This window comes from Miniopterus schreibersii (genome assembly GCF_964146895.1).
Source record: "Miniopterus schreibersii genome assembly, chromosome: 2".
In the NCBI taxonomy this organism is placed as follows: domain Eukaryota; kingdom Metazoa; phylum Chordata; class Mammalia; order Chiroptera; family Miniopteridae; genus Miniopterus; species Miniopterus schreibersii.
In genome coordinates, this window is record NC_138102.1 from 163357703 (window position 1) to 163373651 (window position 15949).

The 15949-nt window shown below is 43.9% G+C and overlaps 1 protein-coding gene across 1 annotated transcript in view; it reads left to right on the plus strand.

Annotated features, from left to right (window-relative positions):
• Positions 1 to 2736: 2736 nt before the first annotated feature.
• The window catches only part of PLBD1 (phospholipase B domain containing 1), a 50944-nt gene continuing 37731 nt past the window's right edge, over positions 2737 to 15949 (plus strand). Inside the window, exons 1-2 of the mRNA XM_081129383.1 lie at positions 2737 to 3042; positions 14293 to 14512. Of these exons, the coding sequence (XP_080985509.1) occupies positions 2931 to 3042; positions 14293 to 14512 (332 nt within the window). The 5' untranslated portion in view covers positions 2737 to 2930. The remainder of the gene's footprint in view (positions 3043 to 14292; positions 14513 to 15949) is intronic.

Here is a 15949-nt window from a genome sequence, read left to right on the forward strand (position 1 = left end):
CTTGAGGCCAAGAGCCGGAGATGTTAACAGTGGGTTCCTGCACACCGTAATGAGGCCCAGAAGAGAGAAGCTGCATTTCACTGGAGGCCACCAAGCAAAGAGGATGACTCACAGAGTAGATGCCCTTTATCCAATACCAGGTCGGTGCACAAGCCCCTGCAACCAAGATCAACCCAAGGAAAAGGGGGAAGGAGAAGGCAGAGGATGCTAAGGATTTAGTCCAAATGCTGCTGAATAACCTTACATTTGGCATTATAAAGTTTCTACCATCAGTGGGCAATTGTTTGAATGCTAAGTTAATTATACCTTTTGAAAAGAAACAAATTTACATTATACACATTTCACTCTAGAACTGTAAAATTTTGAATGTTACAGCAAGGAAAGAAGAACAGAGGCCGCTGTCTGTGTTTCTACCACTGGTCACCCAGCTAGAGGTACCCATGACTTCTCCACCTTCCTCCCATGTCCCCCTTGCCTTGCACGGGCACTTCAGCTTATTGGGGCTCTTTGCCCATCGGGTGTAGAGCCTGAATCCCGGGTGATGCTGCCTAGGTGAGGTGACAGCACTTTTGTGAACCATTTCAGTAGGACATGGTGAGATAGCAAACTCCCCTGAGCTCCTTTTACTGCTCCTCTCTCCTTCTGTGGAACAATGTTGATTCCATTCAACAGTCAGGCTCGATCACTCTAACACTGTAACCCTATTCTTGCCCCTCCCCCCCTCCCCCAGGAACCCAATAAAGGCCAGGTAGCAATATTCCAATCCCATGCAACTATTTTTGTGTCTCTTGGTGGAAACATACTTCCTCCCTTGCTCACTGAAACTTCTAAACCAGTGGAGTCCAGATTCATGAAAACTTCGTACCAGGAGTAGGGGAATGGATGGTAAGGAGCCCAGACCAGAGGTCTGCTACGGAACAAACACACTTCACAGCCAGAGTCTCCTTGAGTCCTCTCCTCAGCTTTGGTATAAATTTTGCTGTTCGTTTCCTTCCCAGACATACAAACCCTGCACAATTTAAAGAAGGCAAGGTTTATCATCATCGACTCAGTGATTCTCAACTGAGGGCAAGTTTGCCCGTTAGGGGAACATGATAATAGCTGAAGACATTTTTGATAGTCACAACTTGGAAGTGGGGGTCATTCTGGCATCCAGAGGGTAAAGGCCAGGGGATGCACAGGATGCCCCCCCACACACACACACACACACAACGAAGGACTGTATGGGCCAAAATGTCAGGTCAAGAAACCCTGGTCCAATTAATGTGTTTATACGTAACAATTTGCTTCGCCACTAGAATGCTCTCTGGGACAGCAGTGACTCTGTCTGTCTTGCTTACTGCTCTGTGCCTGGAACATGGAAGTCAACAAATACTGACTCAATAGTAGATGAATGAGTGTCTTGGAGTTCACATCAGGCATTCTTACACTCTGATGGCATCTGAACACTGGGCTCCTGGGATGGAAGGGTGAGTAAGGTGGAGAAGGCAGGCAGAGGGGAGCATGAACGCAATATTCAGGCGGAACAACTTCCTTGGATGGCCTAATGCAGTTTCCTCAACATGGCACAACCAAATGTGCATTACTTTACTTCACTTTTATTTTCTAACTTGAAGAAAAATGCAATTTTTACAGTGTCCTCAACTCTCATTCATTAAACGATGTTATTATCCAGGTACTGTGATAGGTGCTGTCGCTGAACAAAATTATGACTCAGGACTTGTGGTTTAACAGTTTGCGCAGAGATTTGATGTAATTGTTCTGTATCTTTTCTAACAATTTTTAAATTGAATTGATTGGGGTGAGGTCGGTTAATAAAATTATGTAGGCTTCGGGTGTACAATTTTATAATATATCATCTGTATGTTGGATTGTGTGTTCACCACCTCAAGTCAAGTCTCCCGACATACTGACGCTCCAGTTAAACTTGGAAGAAAGACCAAGAGAGGAGGGTGGGTGCCCAGGCCCTAACCTTAGTGGTGGCTTGTCCCGTCCTCCCTGCCCTCGCTGTCCCGTCAGCATAGCTCTATTACAGCACTAATGGCCACGTCCGAGTACCTGTGGACTTATATGGCTTTGTCCCTTCTTGGCTGTGGTGGGGCAAGCTCTTGTTATAAAACCATTGGAACCTGGCCCACAAGATGGGCTCAAGAAATGCTTATGAATGAATAAAATACCTTTTGCCTACTTCACAATGTCACCTAGGGCACCCTCTGCCAGCTTCACAATGTCACTCAAGGCATAGTTTTGCCTACTTCACAATGTCACTTTCAACAGACTCTGCACCGAAATGGGGACTTCACAGCCGTGTCTGAACCACTCTCCAGGGGTGGCTCCAGCCAACGAAGGGAAAAGCAAAGGATCTAAAGTCTTGAGCTGCAGCGCGTGGATTTAGGTTACACGGCCTGGGCTGGAGGGGCGTCCGTCCCGGAGGGATAAACGACTTGTGAAGACCCCCTGGAATGGGAAAGGGTGGGCGCCGCGAGTAGGCAGGGGCATGCATTCCCCCAGCCCTCAGGGCGCCTCTTTCCGCTGCACCAGAGGGGCGGCCGGCCCTGGCGACGGGGGCTAGCGGCGCCGCGCCCACCTGAACGGATCTGCTCAGACCTGGGGCTGCAGAGCTGCGGGCGAGCGCAGAGTCGCGCGTAACGTCGCCGGATCCCAGAGGCGCCGCCGGGGAGCTTGCCCGGCCCGGCCCACGGGGCGCTACAGGGTCAGGAAGGACCCGCCTTTCCCAGGCTGGGGCAGCGTAGGGCGAAGGTTGTCCCCGAGGCCACGTGAGGCTTCCTCGCCTTCAAAAGCCCCAAACAAGCAGAACTAATGAAAGAGGAAAGTTAAGGACGCGCCAGCTCTAAGCAGCAGCGCCGCCCTGCCGGCCCGCGAGCCGCTCTCCCCGCAGCTGCCACCGCCGAGGTCGCGGCCGCAGAGCGATGTCCCGCCGCAGCCCGGACGGGCGCGTCCTCCCGCGGCCCGCGCGCGGGGCCCCGCCGTGGCTGCCGCCGCTGCTGCTGCTGCTGGCCGCCGCGTCGCCGAGCCTGGCAGGTGAGCGGAACGCGCGGGGCGCCCCCGAGCCCGGTCCCTCCGAGTTGCCTTCCCGCGGGTGGCCGGGTCCTGGGCGGGCGCCAAGGAACGCGCTTCTGCGGGGGCCCGGGCTCGCTCCAGCGCTGCTGTGGCTCCCGCGGGCCGGCGACACGCGCGTGGGGTGTGTGCTCCTGCGAACTTAAAAAGTAGTCGGCCAGAGTGCCTGGCAGACAAGTCGGTTCGCTCCGGCACGACTCGGCTTGCCGAGCCCCGGCTGGTCCGCAAAGCGCCAGCCAAAGGACGTCTAAATATATTTATTCACATCTGAGAGAGAGGATTCCAGGCGGCCTTTCCCCGGCCACCACCCCCACCCCCACCTCCGGTCAATAATCTAAATTGGATTGTTATCCCCGTTCTACACATGAGAAAATGTGAAATTAAGAGAAATTCAGTCATTTGCATAAAGATACCCGCAGATGAAGGCAGAGCTGAAACACGAAAGGGCATTTGCTAGCTACTTCCCTCTTAGTAAAACAGGTTCTATCCCCTACAGGCACTGGCACTTATCTGTACCCTTTGCAAAAACCGAACAAACAGTCTTGGATTTGTCACTTTCATTCCCAATGAATGAACTCAACATTAACTTAAGAAACTTGAAAGACTTCAAAAGTAATAAAGAGGAATAGCTTTGTTGTGTTTCATAGCCCCTTTCTGCGTTGACCTTGCCTAAGAAGAGGGTGTTTAGGAGGCTTACCCCTTCCCCAGTGAGTGTACTGATTCTTTTGCATCACCTCCCATCAGATTTCAAGACCCTTGTTTTCACAACTTGCCCACTTATTACTATTAAAACTTTCTAGTCTTTTAGGCTCCTGAACCGAGATTTACCGGCACATTCTGCTCCTTCCCAGGAATGTGGAGATCTCCTTGGCCTCACTTTTTCCCCCAGGGAGACAGCTCATTCCCACGTACCTGGAAAGGGCTGGAGTGCCCCAGACATGGAAGGGGGTTTTGCGTCTTGAACATTGGCTGGAACTTGTCTCCCCTTTCTGTTCTTATGGATTGCTGGGGTTGTTTTAAATGTTTGTGTAGATGGGGGGTGGGGCAGCCTGAGGAGTGAGGAGGAGACATTATTTTTCTGAAGATGGGACACTGTTTATTCAAGAAGATATGACCTGGCAAGCAACTGCTTCTTAAACTGAGTTCCCCAAATGATAAATAAGCTGACCCCATGCCAGGTGGGTGGGAGTCAAGGTAGAGAGTGAGGGCATTTCTGTTACTAGCCGTCTTGCCAGCACTAGGCCCAGCAGTCCAGAAAGACTTCTTAACATGGTGTGGAAAGGACAGCTGGTGATGGCCACACTGATTGCTTCAAAAGGTGTCATCTCTGTTTCCTTTGTTCCGCCCAAACTAACCTGTTTCCCAAGGCAGGTTTTTGGGGCTTTGTCTTACCCTCTAGACCGCCAGCAACTGAGGACAGAGAACAGGGTCTTTGCCACTACTTGCTTTTCATGTTTTCTCTGAAGTGCCCAGCTCAGTACTTTGAATTTAGTGAGTACATAATAAACACTAAAGGGAATGCATTTTTATCCCCTTGGAATAAGTTTTATACCCACTAAGATGCGCCTATTTATCCACAAACAGCTTCTTTAATTTTTAAAGATTACTTTGTACTTTCATCATTCCAGAAATTGGAAAACAAGTGCACATTCATCCTTCCAACTATTATAGGCTTTATATGTGTGATAGTGTTGCCTTTATGTTTCCAGACTGAAAAGCCCCATGTGTGTTTTTTAGGATGTCTTGTATAATTTTTCTAAGCTATTTGTACAGTGAAGTCAAGTTATCACTAGGGAAAGGGATGGGTTGGCTGCCAAGAGACTTGTAAGATGGCATGAGCCTTGGTAAAACTGGTTCCAAATCTGGCCCTCATACTTGCAGGACTAGACTCCAGAAATTCATTCTTTCCAATGCTCCAGAGCTAATCGGATACAAGGAAGCTTATTTGCCCTGATAAACACACAAGTCTGTTCACCAAAATACCAGTTGGTAATTTTTAGCAGACTGGATATTTGCGTAGCCTGCCCAGGCATGTTCTTGTACTCAAGCTGCATGGGATAGATAATGTGCGGGATTCTCAGGATGAGGTCTGATTCACCTGGGACTGGACACGTCAGTCAGCTCATGGGTGCACCTCCACTGACAGTGCTCACCTGGCGTGCTAGCCCCCGACTGTGGCACGCTGCCTTTTCCAGGCTTCCATGGCTCACCAGTGCCCACTTGAAATGTACAGATTGCCTCTCTACTTAGGTAATACCTTTATGTGGTTGTTGAGGAGTTTACTGTTCTGTGAGTCTTTCAGTTTCCCTAAAATGACTTAGCAGACCTTGGTTGAGACCAATCTCAATTGCTTCTTTAACTCTGAAGGCATTTTTATTTCCAAATTCACTTACGGTGGTGGTTCCATGTGTTTACTCTGTGGCTGTTCTCCCTTTTTTGAAGTATAGTGTTAGAGAGGTAGTATTGAACTCCACAAACAGATACCATGGAGCCAGACTGCCTCTGTTTGAATCCTGGCTCCAACGCTTACTGTGCAACCTTAAGTAGTAAATTATCGAATCTCTCTATGCCTCAATTTCCTCATCTGTAAAATGGGTATGATAATACTATCTATCTCATAAAGTGGTTATGAGGAACAGTGCCTGGCTATATACAGTCATATGCCACATAATGACATTTTAGTCAATTGCATATACAATGGTGGTCCCATAACATTATATGGAGGTGAAAAAGTCCTATTGCCTAGTGATATCACAGCCATTGTAACTCATAGTGCAGTGCATCACACAGATTATTGTGTTACAGTTGCTATAGTATGCAGCACAGTAACATGCTATACAGATTTGTGGCCTAGGAGCCTAGCAATTGTCACCTCCAAACATGTCTATTTGGCATAGGATTATTTTAGGTTGGTTAATTTAAAAAACAGTAGACATGGGAGGAATCTGAAAACCAAGGAGAGGTTACCTTTTCTAAAAGACATTTACATTTGTAAGGCAAATCTCCTTTTGTAAGGGTGTCTCCCTCACTGTAACAGGAAGAGGGGATGACCTTTGCTCTAGAAATTCTTATGAATGCATCAGGCCACAACCTAAATCTGCATAACGACCTTACTCTTGTTACACTGTGCTTTTCCTGGTAACATTCCATAACTGAATCCCCCAACTCCCACACCTTTTGTCTTCAGCAGAAGATGGTATTTAAGGTGGTTGTTTCAGCCATTTTAGTGAATTACCCAGTTTTTCTGCATCTCTCCCATGTATATAAGAGGTATACATGTTATTAGACTTTTGTTTTTCTCTTTTTAATCTGGCTTTTATTTCCTGGATGGGTCAGTCAAGAATCCAGAAGAGTAGAGGGAAAATTACTGTTTCTTTCCTGCGGACTGATAGTCTGCCTGTGTAGTAAGCTATACCATCTAGGTTTGTGTGAGTGAACTCTGATATTCGCACAATGACCAGCTCACGTATGGACAGATTTCTCAATGCATCCCCATTGTTCAGCAATGCATGACTGTAATTGAGTGGCTGTTATTACGGGCCATGGGAGTTGCTTTTCTCTGAAAGGGCATCATGGGTCTCTTGATAAGGCAACCAGGATTGCAGATATTATCTCTGTGCTGTGATGACGTATACAATCTGGACTTTTCCTTAGTCATGGCCCAGCATTTTAGGGATTTGGGATACACACATGAAGCAGCTGTTTCAGAAAACAGTGAGTGATGTCCTTGGTCACTTTCCTGGGCTATAACTAGCTGACTAAAGTCACCTTGATTACTGAATCATGGCTGCTTTAGAACTTCCCAACTCTTCTCTGTCTTTCTGAGCCTCACTGAGTCTTCCTACAGCTCTTCCCCACTGTCTTGGTATTTCAGACCCCAAATAAGTGCTCTCTGTGAACTCATATATTTTCTTGTGCTTTCTCTATACCAGTTTGTTTATAAAAATGTATATAAATTCCAGGAGAAGTGCCCATTCATTTCTATTATTAAACTTTGTTTCCTGGTCCTTCTGGAAATGTGAATCTGATGGCAAAGATCAAAAACTTGCTCCAGAAGAAAATTCAAAAGAATCCTCCTTAAGTCTTTAAATTGAAGTAGAACATTTAAAAAGTCTTCATCTTGGTGATTACTTTTCATAACATATAAACTACAAATCATGTGAACTTCATCTTGGAACTTTGTCCTGACATGCAGAACAGAAATTTTTGTTTTCTTACTTTTTTAGGCATTCTTTTTATCACTTGTTATCTTTTGCTTTGTTGGATTCCAAGTTATAAAGCTTTACCTATTGAGATAGCAGACGAGGTAGCAGCACCATTAATGGAATGAATCTCAAAGGATTTATTCAACATTTTAAGGTTTTTAATGCATTTCTTTCCTTTTTTAATGGAGAAGTTTCCAGTTGCTCCTAACTTATATTTCATAATCCTTTGAAAGTTTAGCTTTAAGATGTGGCTAGAAAATACATTAATAATGTTATTATATAGTTTCTTTGTGTTAGTGACAAATGTTAGACCTTGGTCCTTCGGTTTGGCTAAGAAAGAATTCAGAGCCAAGAATTCTAGTGAAAAAGAAAGTTTATTTAGAGTCACAGAGGTTGAAGACGTGAGCCAGCTGGGCTGTGTGGACTCAGGAAACAAGTTATAGAAGCAAAAGAAGGGCCCTTGGAGCTTAGGAGAGAGAAAGCAAAGGTACGCTCCTAAAAGAAGGGCAGGGGTGCCCTGGCCGGTGTCCTCAGTGGTTAGAGCATCTACTCTCGCATGGAAGGGTCTTAGTCAAGGGCATGTACCTGGATTGCACTTAGATCCCCAGCCCTGGTCGGGGGGGGGGGGGTAGAACGCAACCAATTGATGTGTCTGTCCCATACGAATGTTTCTCTCTCTCTCTCTAGCTCCCTCCCTCCCTTCCACTCTAAAAAAAAAAAAAATTCAATGGAAAAAAATGTCCTCAGGGTGAGAAGGAAGGAAGGAAGGGAGGGAGGGAGGGAGGGAGGGAGGGAGGGAGGGAGGGAGGGAGGGAGGAAGGAAGGAAGGAAGGAAGGAAGGAAGGAAGGAAGGAAGGAAGGAAGGAAGGAAGGAAGGAAGGAAGGAAGGAAGGAGAGAGAAAGGTCTGGGTATACTACAGAGAGAGAGAGAGAGAGAGCATGAGCATGAGCATGAGCATGCACACTGGGTCCTTTGCCTTAAGGATTTTTCTCTTGTTTTCTAAAGGTGGGGATTTTAGGGGAGATCTCAGGGGAGAATCTCAATAGAATATTCATCAGCTTTACAGGTGTGTCCTTTCAGGGTCATGGTCTCTACTGATTCGTCAGCACTAAGGGGGTCATTATTCATTGCATCTGGTCCTGATGTCAGCCATGCCATGTCTTCGTCTGGTTTTGCTGCTTTTCTGTGCCAGGAACTGAAACACAACTGAGGCCTAGATGTTATCTGCAGTTTTCCCAAAACTCTGTCTCTGTATTCAGCAGACCTGAGCCTTTGTTCCTAAGATCATTCGATGCTGATCAGAACCTCGTTGTCCTGAGGGCTTAAAGCTTAAGGGAGTGATCATGCAAGGGAGAAGGAGGCGGCTGAGTCAAGGTGCTGGACGGGGCCAGTTCAAATCACCTGTCTCAGTTTCCCCATTCCACCTGCCAAGGAATTTTCTTACTTCTAACTATGCTGCCTCATTCAAACTACTGCAAAACAGGAATTTACTCAATGTGGTAAAAAGTGAAAGTAATAGAGGTAGTGAAATTATCAGGAAACTTTAGTCTAAAATTTGAAACTCTGTGTCGAACAAACAGCAGATATGTTATAACCCTCCAATGGGAAGTTGTGAAAGTCTCTTGACTGAAAGGCACAGGCTTGCTCTGAAGTTTGTCAGCCTTGCAAATGCAATCACTGTTCCGACATAAGGTAGTAACGAGTTATTCAAACCAGCATTTGCAAACCTAAGATACCAAAATTATAACTCACAATTAGAAATCAAGAACTAATACACCACAGACTTGATACAAATCTGCTTCTAAGTGTGACCTTCGCAGCTAGTGTGAAAATTTGGGATTTAGGCCGCCACATAATCAGTAAAGCATTGTGTTAGGCCCAAAAAGTCGATACAATGAAATATGTGATACCTCTCCTGATTCTCAAGGACCTTATAATCAAATGTATTGAGCCAAATACATACAAATACAAATAACTAAAGAGAAATCTAGATGAGGAGTGAGCTAAGAGTGCCCAATTAGAATAGGGAAACAGTGACTTTCTGTTGGTAGGACTTTTGGCAAGAACTCTGATTTACCCAGTAATGAAGAATATGTTTGTTTCAAGGAGAAGAAGAAAAGGGATCATTCCAGTTTCCAGCAAATCTACAGCATTTTTGTGCATTAGTGTTTTGTTGCTTTGAAGCTATTTTTTTGAAAGCAACATCCTTTCCTGCTATGGAATGTATCCGGCGCATGATGCATCCCACCCCACATTCTCTCACCTGCCTTTTATTCCGGCTTCACGCAAGTGTAACCTGAGGCACCTCAACTCAGCCACCTTGCAGGAACCCCTTGCTTTCTAACTCAGAGCTTCTCCAAAATTATAACCACTCATGCAAAGCTGGGAGTGAGGGGGTTAAAACCTGCATAGGACAACCTTTGACCTATGCAGGGTGGGAGGAGGTGGATAAATCCTTCCTCTTCCATCCCTGCCTTCAGAGGCTTATCCTGCACACCTCCTTGGTCCATCTCAGATGCACCCTTAAGTTAGCTTCCCCTCATTCCCGGTTCTATCTGCCAGTCCCCTGTTACTGTTCCCTGAGAACAGTCCCCAGAATAGTCCGATTTCTGTTGGGAGTGAGAGCTGAAACACCTACTTATAATTGTGTTGCCTAGAGATTGTTCATTCATGAATCAGTTATTTTCTTCATGACTCTGATGAAGAGCCAAAGGAAATCTAAAAACAGGATGTCAATTTATTAAGAACCATTTCAAAGAAGGGAAGTGCAATGCGAAGTACACAGAGAGAGAGAGATCATGAGAGACTATGCTCAGTGGACATAAAAGAGAAAAGCAATTCAAGAATCAGAATCAGTGGACTATTAGCTAAACCCAATATGACTAGATTAAATTGCAGTCTTAATCTTTTCACATTTTCTCTCACATATGCTGAACCTCTGCTCTCATGTTTCCTTCTCTTTTTCTCTAACTTACTGAATAAATTAGCCAAAATTGTATTGCTCAGGGTTGAATTCCACTTACTCTAACATAAATGAGGTGCTAGGAAAATTAGATTCCAAATATGGGAGAGAATGATTTAGGTCATTTATGACTATTTTACAAATTCTAAGACAGAAATTTTTTTTCAAATGAAGGCAATTAACTCATAGAAAATAATGGAATACACAAGTAAATAAAATAAATTTTAAAATGATTGTGCTTCTTCCATCTTTATAGAAGGAAAAATACCGTTTTTATAGAGTAACATTCCCATTCATTCAACCAATATTTATCAAGTGTGCGGATTTTGAGGATGTTGCTGTTAAAAAATGTTTAAATCTTACTTTCCATCTTCACAACTGTAGAGATATATCAATACATGGCACTTGTCCTTTGGGCACCTGAACCAATCTCTAGGCTCCTTACCTAAACTTGAAGACATAATGACTTCAGTTATTTTAGACTAACTTCTGTGAATGTTCTGATAAACTTCACTTTCATTTCAAGAACACACACAGTTAAACTAGATTCACAGCAACATTATTGTGCCAGGTACCGTGATCCCAGAGCATGCAGGGGTGAGCAACAGCAGTCCCTGCTTTCATAGAGTTTGTATAAACATAGGTTAGGACTAAGATTATGTAATATTTTTCTACCTGTTTGCTATTATAGTTTTTACACCATCTGCTTCCCAGCAAGGAGATGCTTTTAAAAAATAAAAAATTACAATGGCTTAAAAGCTATTAAAGGATTTTAAGAAAATTTTAAAAAATAGCATGGTACTGGAAAAAACAGAAAGAGATGATATATGGAGAAAACATTGAGGAATGGAGGACATCAATTAGGGGTTAATTGAGAAACTCAGATTTTGGCTTAATTCTCAAAGCATCTGCTAAATTGGTCAGCTTGTTAGCAGTGACTTTTTATCATTGAATTCTCATGAGAACTGGGTAAGGGATTTTCCATGCATAGGGACACATTAGTATCGAAACACAGATTTGCATAAGTTTATTTTTTGTGGTCAGGAAGTTAGGTATTTCCAGTAACAATGAAAACACTGCTCTTGAGTCCTTAGATTGAGGGCAAGCCAAGTTCATAGCAAAAGGAGCTGCTGGCATGGAAGGTGAAGGGAAAGGAAGGCCAGGATGCTGAATGAGAAATGGCAACCTTTTGGAGAAGTGAACAAGCTAAAATCATGCTCTGTGGACAGAACTGAAAGAAACTGACAAGTCTCACCTTCCTTTTTTACGGTTCCTGTTTATGACCACACCCCGGCTGCAGCCTTTTGTGTCTGCTTTCTATTCAGTCAGCCTGGCTTTCTCATTTCCCTACAAGATTCCTTGGAGGTGAGGGTGCAAGAAGAAGTGTGAGAAAGTCTGAGGAAGGGCTGAGGCTACAGCATTGGCGGTCCAAAATCCATTGGGAAAGCATATTTATTGTACTTGGGAGGAGGAGAAGGGAAGTTTCTTTGGATACTGCCCACAGTTGTCAAATTGTGGCCAATCTGTGGCTTTATTAACAATTAGGCTATTTGGCATCCTGAGTCTGTTGACAAAGTAGTCTGCACCTACCTATGCTAGTCAGTGTCAATACCTCTACTGAACCATTTTTAAAGAAAGTTCATTGTGGTCATGGTACTCTAGGATGAAGATTATAGCTTTAGTGCTTATCTGATAGACAATTGGTGCATTAAAAAAAAAAAAAACCCACAAAATTTTAAGTCAGTTTTTAAATGTTGACAACAGAGAACTTTATATATGTAAATATTTAATCTGACCTAGAATTCTAGTGTATTAACCACAAAAACTCAGGTTTTTCCAAAACTGTACTTACTTTCCCTCCCAGACCTATTCCCCATCTGCTCCCTCTCTCAGTAAATGATACAGTGTTCATTGGCTGAGTCAACTCAGAACCCGAGGGTCATTCTGGCCTCCTCCCACCTTTTGGATGATCTGAATGTAAAGTTTGCCTTTAACCTGAGCAGCTATGCAATGTTTTCTTTGGTAGAGAATGTATTATATACCATTTCCCTTTTCCATTTCTTTTTCTGTTTTTTCTCTCTCTTCCTAAGTTTCTCTTCGTTTCACAAATATTTATTATCTGTTATGGGCCAGGCACTGTATTTAATGCTGAGGAAACAGTTTTGGGCCTCAGGAGTTCATAGGCTAGGAGCAGGGGCAGACATGCAAGTTACCGTACAAAGTAATAAGACCTAAAGATGATGTATGTACAAGGTACATTGAGCTTGTAGAGCAAGTCAGCCAGGTGCTGTTTCCTGAGTCTTAAATAGCAATTGTGAGACTTCTGGGTGGTTAACAAGAGAGAAACTCTCAGGCAGAAAAAACAGCTTATGCAAAGTCAGAGGTGTTGGACCAGCTCCTGGCAGGTTGGAGAGTGGCATGGAATGCTTTCCAATCACAAAGTGCCTCGGGTGGTAGGTGAAGCTGGATAGGTAGGCAGAATCCAGATCATGAAGGCAGATAGTATGAGCTGAAGAATTTTATTTCTAGGAAATAAAAGCCATTGAAGATTTTTGGTAGTCAAACAAACAAGTCCGCCTTGTATTTTGGAAAGGTCCCTCTGGCAGAGGATGAGTGGACCTCAGAAAGGCCTCTTTGAAGCTGAGGCTAGTTGTGATATCTAAAGGAGCATAGAAATGTAGAGCTCAAGGCTGGAGGGAGAGATACTTAGGAGGTTTCAGTTAAACATGAGTTATGTGGGGGAGAGAGGAGTGGGGTTTCATGGACTTGGGTTTCAGGCTGAGAAATCACGGAGACAGCAGAAGATGGAGGATGAGATGGGAGAGAATGAGTTTTATTTTGAATAATTTGAATTTCTAATGTTTATGGAATCATCCAGATGGTGTTATCAAGTGTGCTGTTGGTTCTACAAGACAGTCAAAGGAGGAAGAGATTAGAAGAGAGTGTTGTCCCAGATGCCTGGGAGGAAAGAGTTTTTGGAATAAGTGGTCACCCAGGGTCAATCACTTTCAGGCATTTTCGTGTGATGTTGGGATTCAAGGATTTCATTAGTGACCCAGCCAGAGCAGTGCCAGTAGCTTGGTGGGGGGTGGATGCCAGCTTGCCACTGGCCAAAGTGAGAAGACAAGGAAGTGAAGTGGGTGGGGCCTGGAACTGAGCCTGTCATTGTCACAACTCTGTCACCGGCACCCAGCAGAGTCCCCGATACAGTGTGCTCTATAAGATTTGTGATAATTTTGTGAAGGGAGAGATTCTGTCAGTGCCAAAGCTGCTCACAAGATCCCAGGAGAGGGCTTCTGTGGTTGGTTTGCTTTGATCTGTGAGACAGTGGAACACGTTAATTTACTGAAGTGGGAGGAGCCACTGCAGAGAGAAATTCAGGGCACAGGAGCAACAAGATGTAGGATGGAATTAAGTTCCTACAGAAAGTGAGGGGGTGCGATCCAGAGCATGCATGGGTAGAAGGGGTTGAAGTGAGCAAGGAGAGAGACATGAATACAGGATTTCTGAGGCTGAATTCACAAAATAATGAAGAACTTGAGGGGGTCACAGGTGATAGCTTTATTTTTTCCTGCAAAATAGGAATCTAATGTCATGTGTAAGAATTAAGCAGGGAAACTAGGCTAAGGAGCCAGAGAATGTGCATGCTTTGGCCCAGATGTGGAGGGGAATGGAAGGCCTGGCTGACCAGGGACGTGAACCCTAACCTTAGCTAAATGAAGAGGTGGGCAAGGGCTCCAGCTCTGGCATTGCCCAGACTCTCATCTCTAAGGATGGGGCTCTTAGACCCACCTCTATGATGTTCCAACTACGCCCCTACCTTTAACTTATACTTTTTGCTATGGGCTCATCCTCCTTCATCAAGGCTCTGGTTTTTCCCCGCCACTTGCAACAAAGATAAACTATAGTGGCAGATTTCCCAATTCTAATAGAATGGAATTCTCTAGAAAGCAAATGTGTCGGAATTGTTGGATACATAGAAAAAAAATACATCAGCAAATCAGTTGAATGGCACCCTACCATTATTCCTTTTTCTGTTTTCCCAGGACTTGACTATGCAACTGCCTACTGGATGCCTACTGAAAAGACAGTAAATATCAAAGAAGTACTGGACAAGAATGGGGATGCCTATGGCTTTTATAACAACTCTGTGAACACCACAGGCTGGGGCATCCTGGAGATCAGAGCGGGGTATGGTTCTCAGACCCTGAGCAACGAGATCATCATGTTTGTGGCCGGCTATTTGGAGGGTTACCTCACTGCCTCGTAAGTACCCCAGTGATTGTGGAGAACTATCAGGCAACCTGTGTCTCTTGCCTTGTCCAACAGTGTAGCCCTTGTCTTCCTGGCATTGTACATTAGTAGCTGAGGTCCTTCTCATGTGATAGAAGCATTATCAGAATCACATTTGTACCTATAGTCAGTACCTGCCTAGAAGGAACAAAGCCCCAGTTGTGGCCCTCTTCAATTCTCGGCACTTATATTTTTCAATCTTTCCTTCTCCTAAAACTATATTAAGAGGCAGCTAAGCCATCTCATCTTACCAGCTATTTATTGTCTGGTAGAAAGCAAGTAAGAGGCGGAGTGACTCTTCGAGAACCACAAAACAGAGAAAATTAAGAACAAAATGTAAGAGCATTTTGCCCTGGCTGGGTAGCTCAGTTGGTTAGAGCATCGTCCCGATATGCCAAGGGTGTGGGTTCCATCCCCAGTTAGGGCACATACAAGAATCAACTGATGAATGCATAAAAAGTGGAACAACAAATCGATGTTTCTCTCTCTCTCTCTCTCCCCCTCTCCCTCCCTCTCTAGCTCTATCTTTCTCTCCCCCCTCCTCTCTCTAAAATCAATAAATAAAATTTTTAAAAATGTAAGAGCCTTTATTTTCAAGTCTTAGAACAATACTTTCAAATGGGTAGATTTTAAATTGAAATTTTAATGTTTAATATAAATGTTCCTTACAGTTCTACTGTTGCTTGATTCTAGTGTTTTTCCTTTGTCTTATAAGAATAATCAAAATGCAGGTAATAATAATACAATCAGGGCCCATCCTTTTTAGAGAAAAGCTCTTCAAAGAAAAGAAAGTTGCAACCCATTTCATCAGGCTTCATTCTTTCTTTGATATAGAGTCTTGATGAGTTGGCTGTCCTTTTTTCCCTGTGACCTAGATTGTTGAGTGCAGTCCAACCAAACCTTATTTTGCGCTGTTACTGCCTGAGTCATAGTAAGTGCAGTGGCGATCTTAATCTGTTTCTGCATTCTGGAGATTATATCGGATGTTGAATGGCAAGTTATTGGGCTCCAGGTGCTCTTTTACAATTTAAACTAGAAATTCCTGTTTTCATTTTTATACCCAAATTTTGTGACCCTACCACTAGCACTATCTCCTTTATATAGTACACTGCTCAGAGATGTATAAAACTTTATAAACTAAGAGTTTAGAAACGTTTAAAAACATGTACGAATCTGAACTTTTCATCTTTCACTCCAAATCTTGATCCACTTTTGTATCCACTCATTTGATTGCATTATATAAATTGAGTTGCAAATTTGGAAAAATAATTTCGACTCAAATTGTGTGAATATATATTAGATGAATTCATGAGTGCTAGACGTAATGCGTTGTTAAGGGAAACCGTGCAATTTGAAGGCTGCAGCTCTGATCTCTGAGACTGTTCTCAGCCAAAGTATGGATATTGGGGT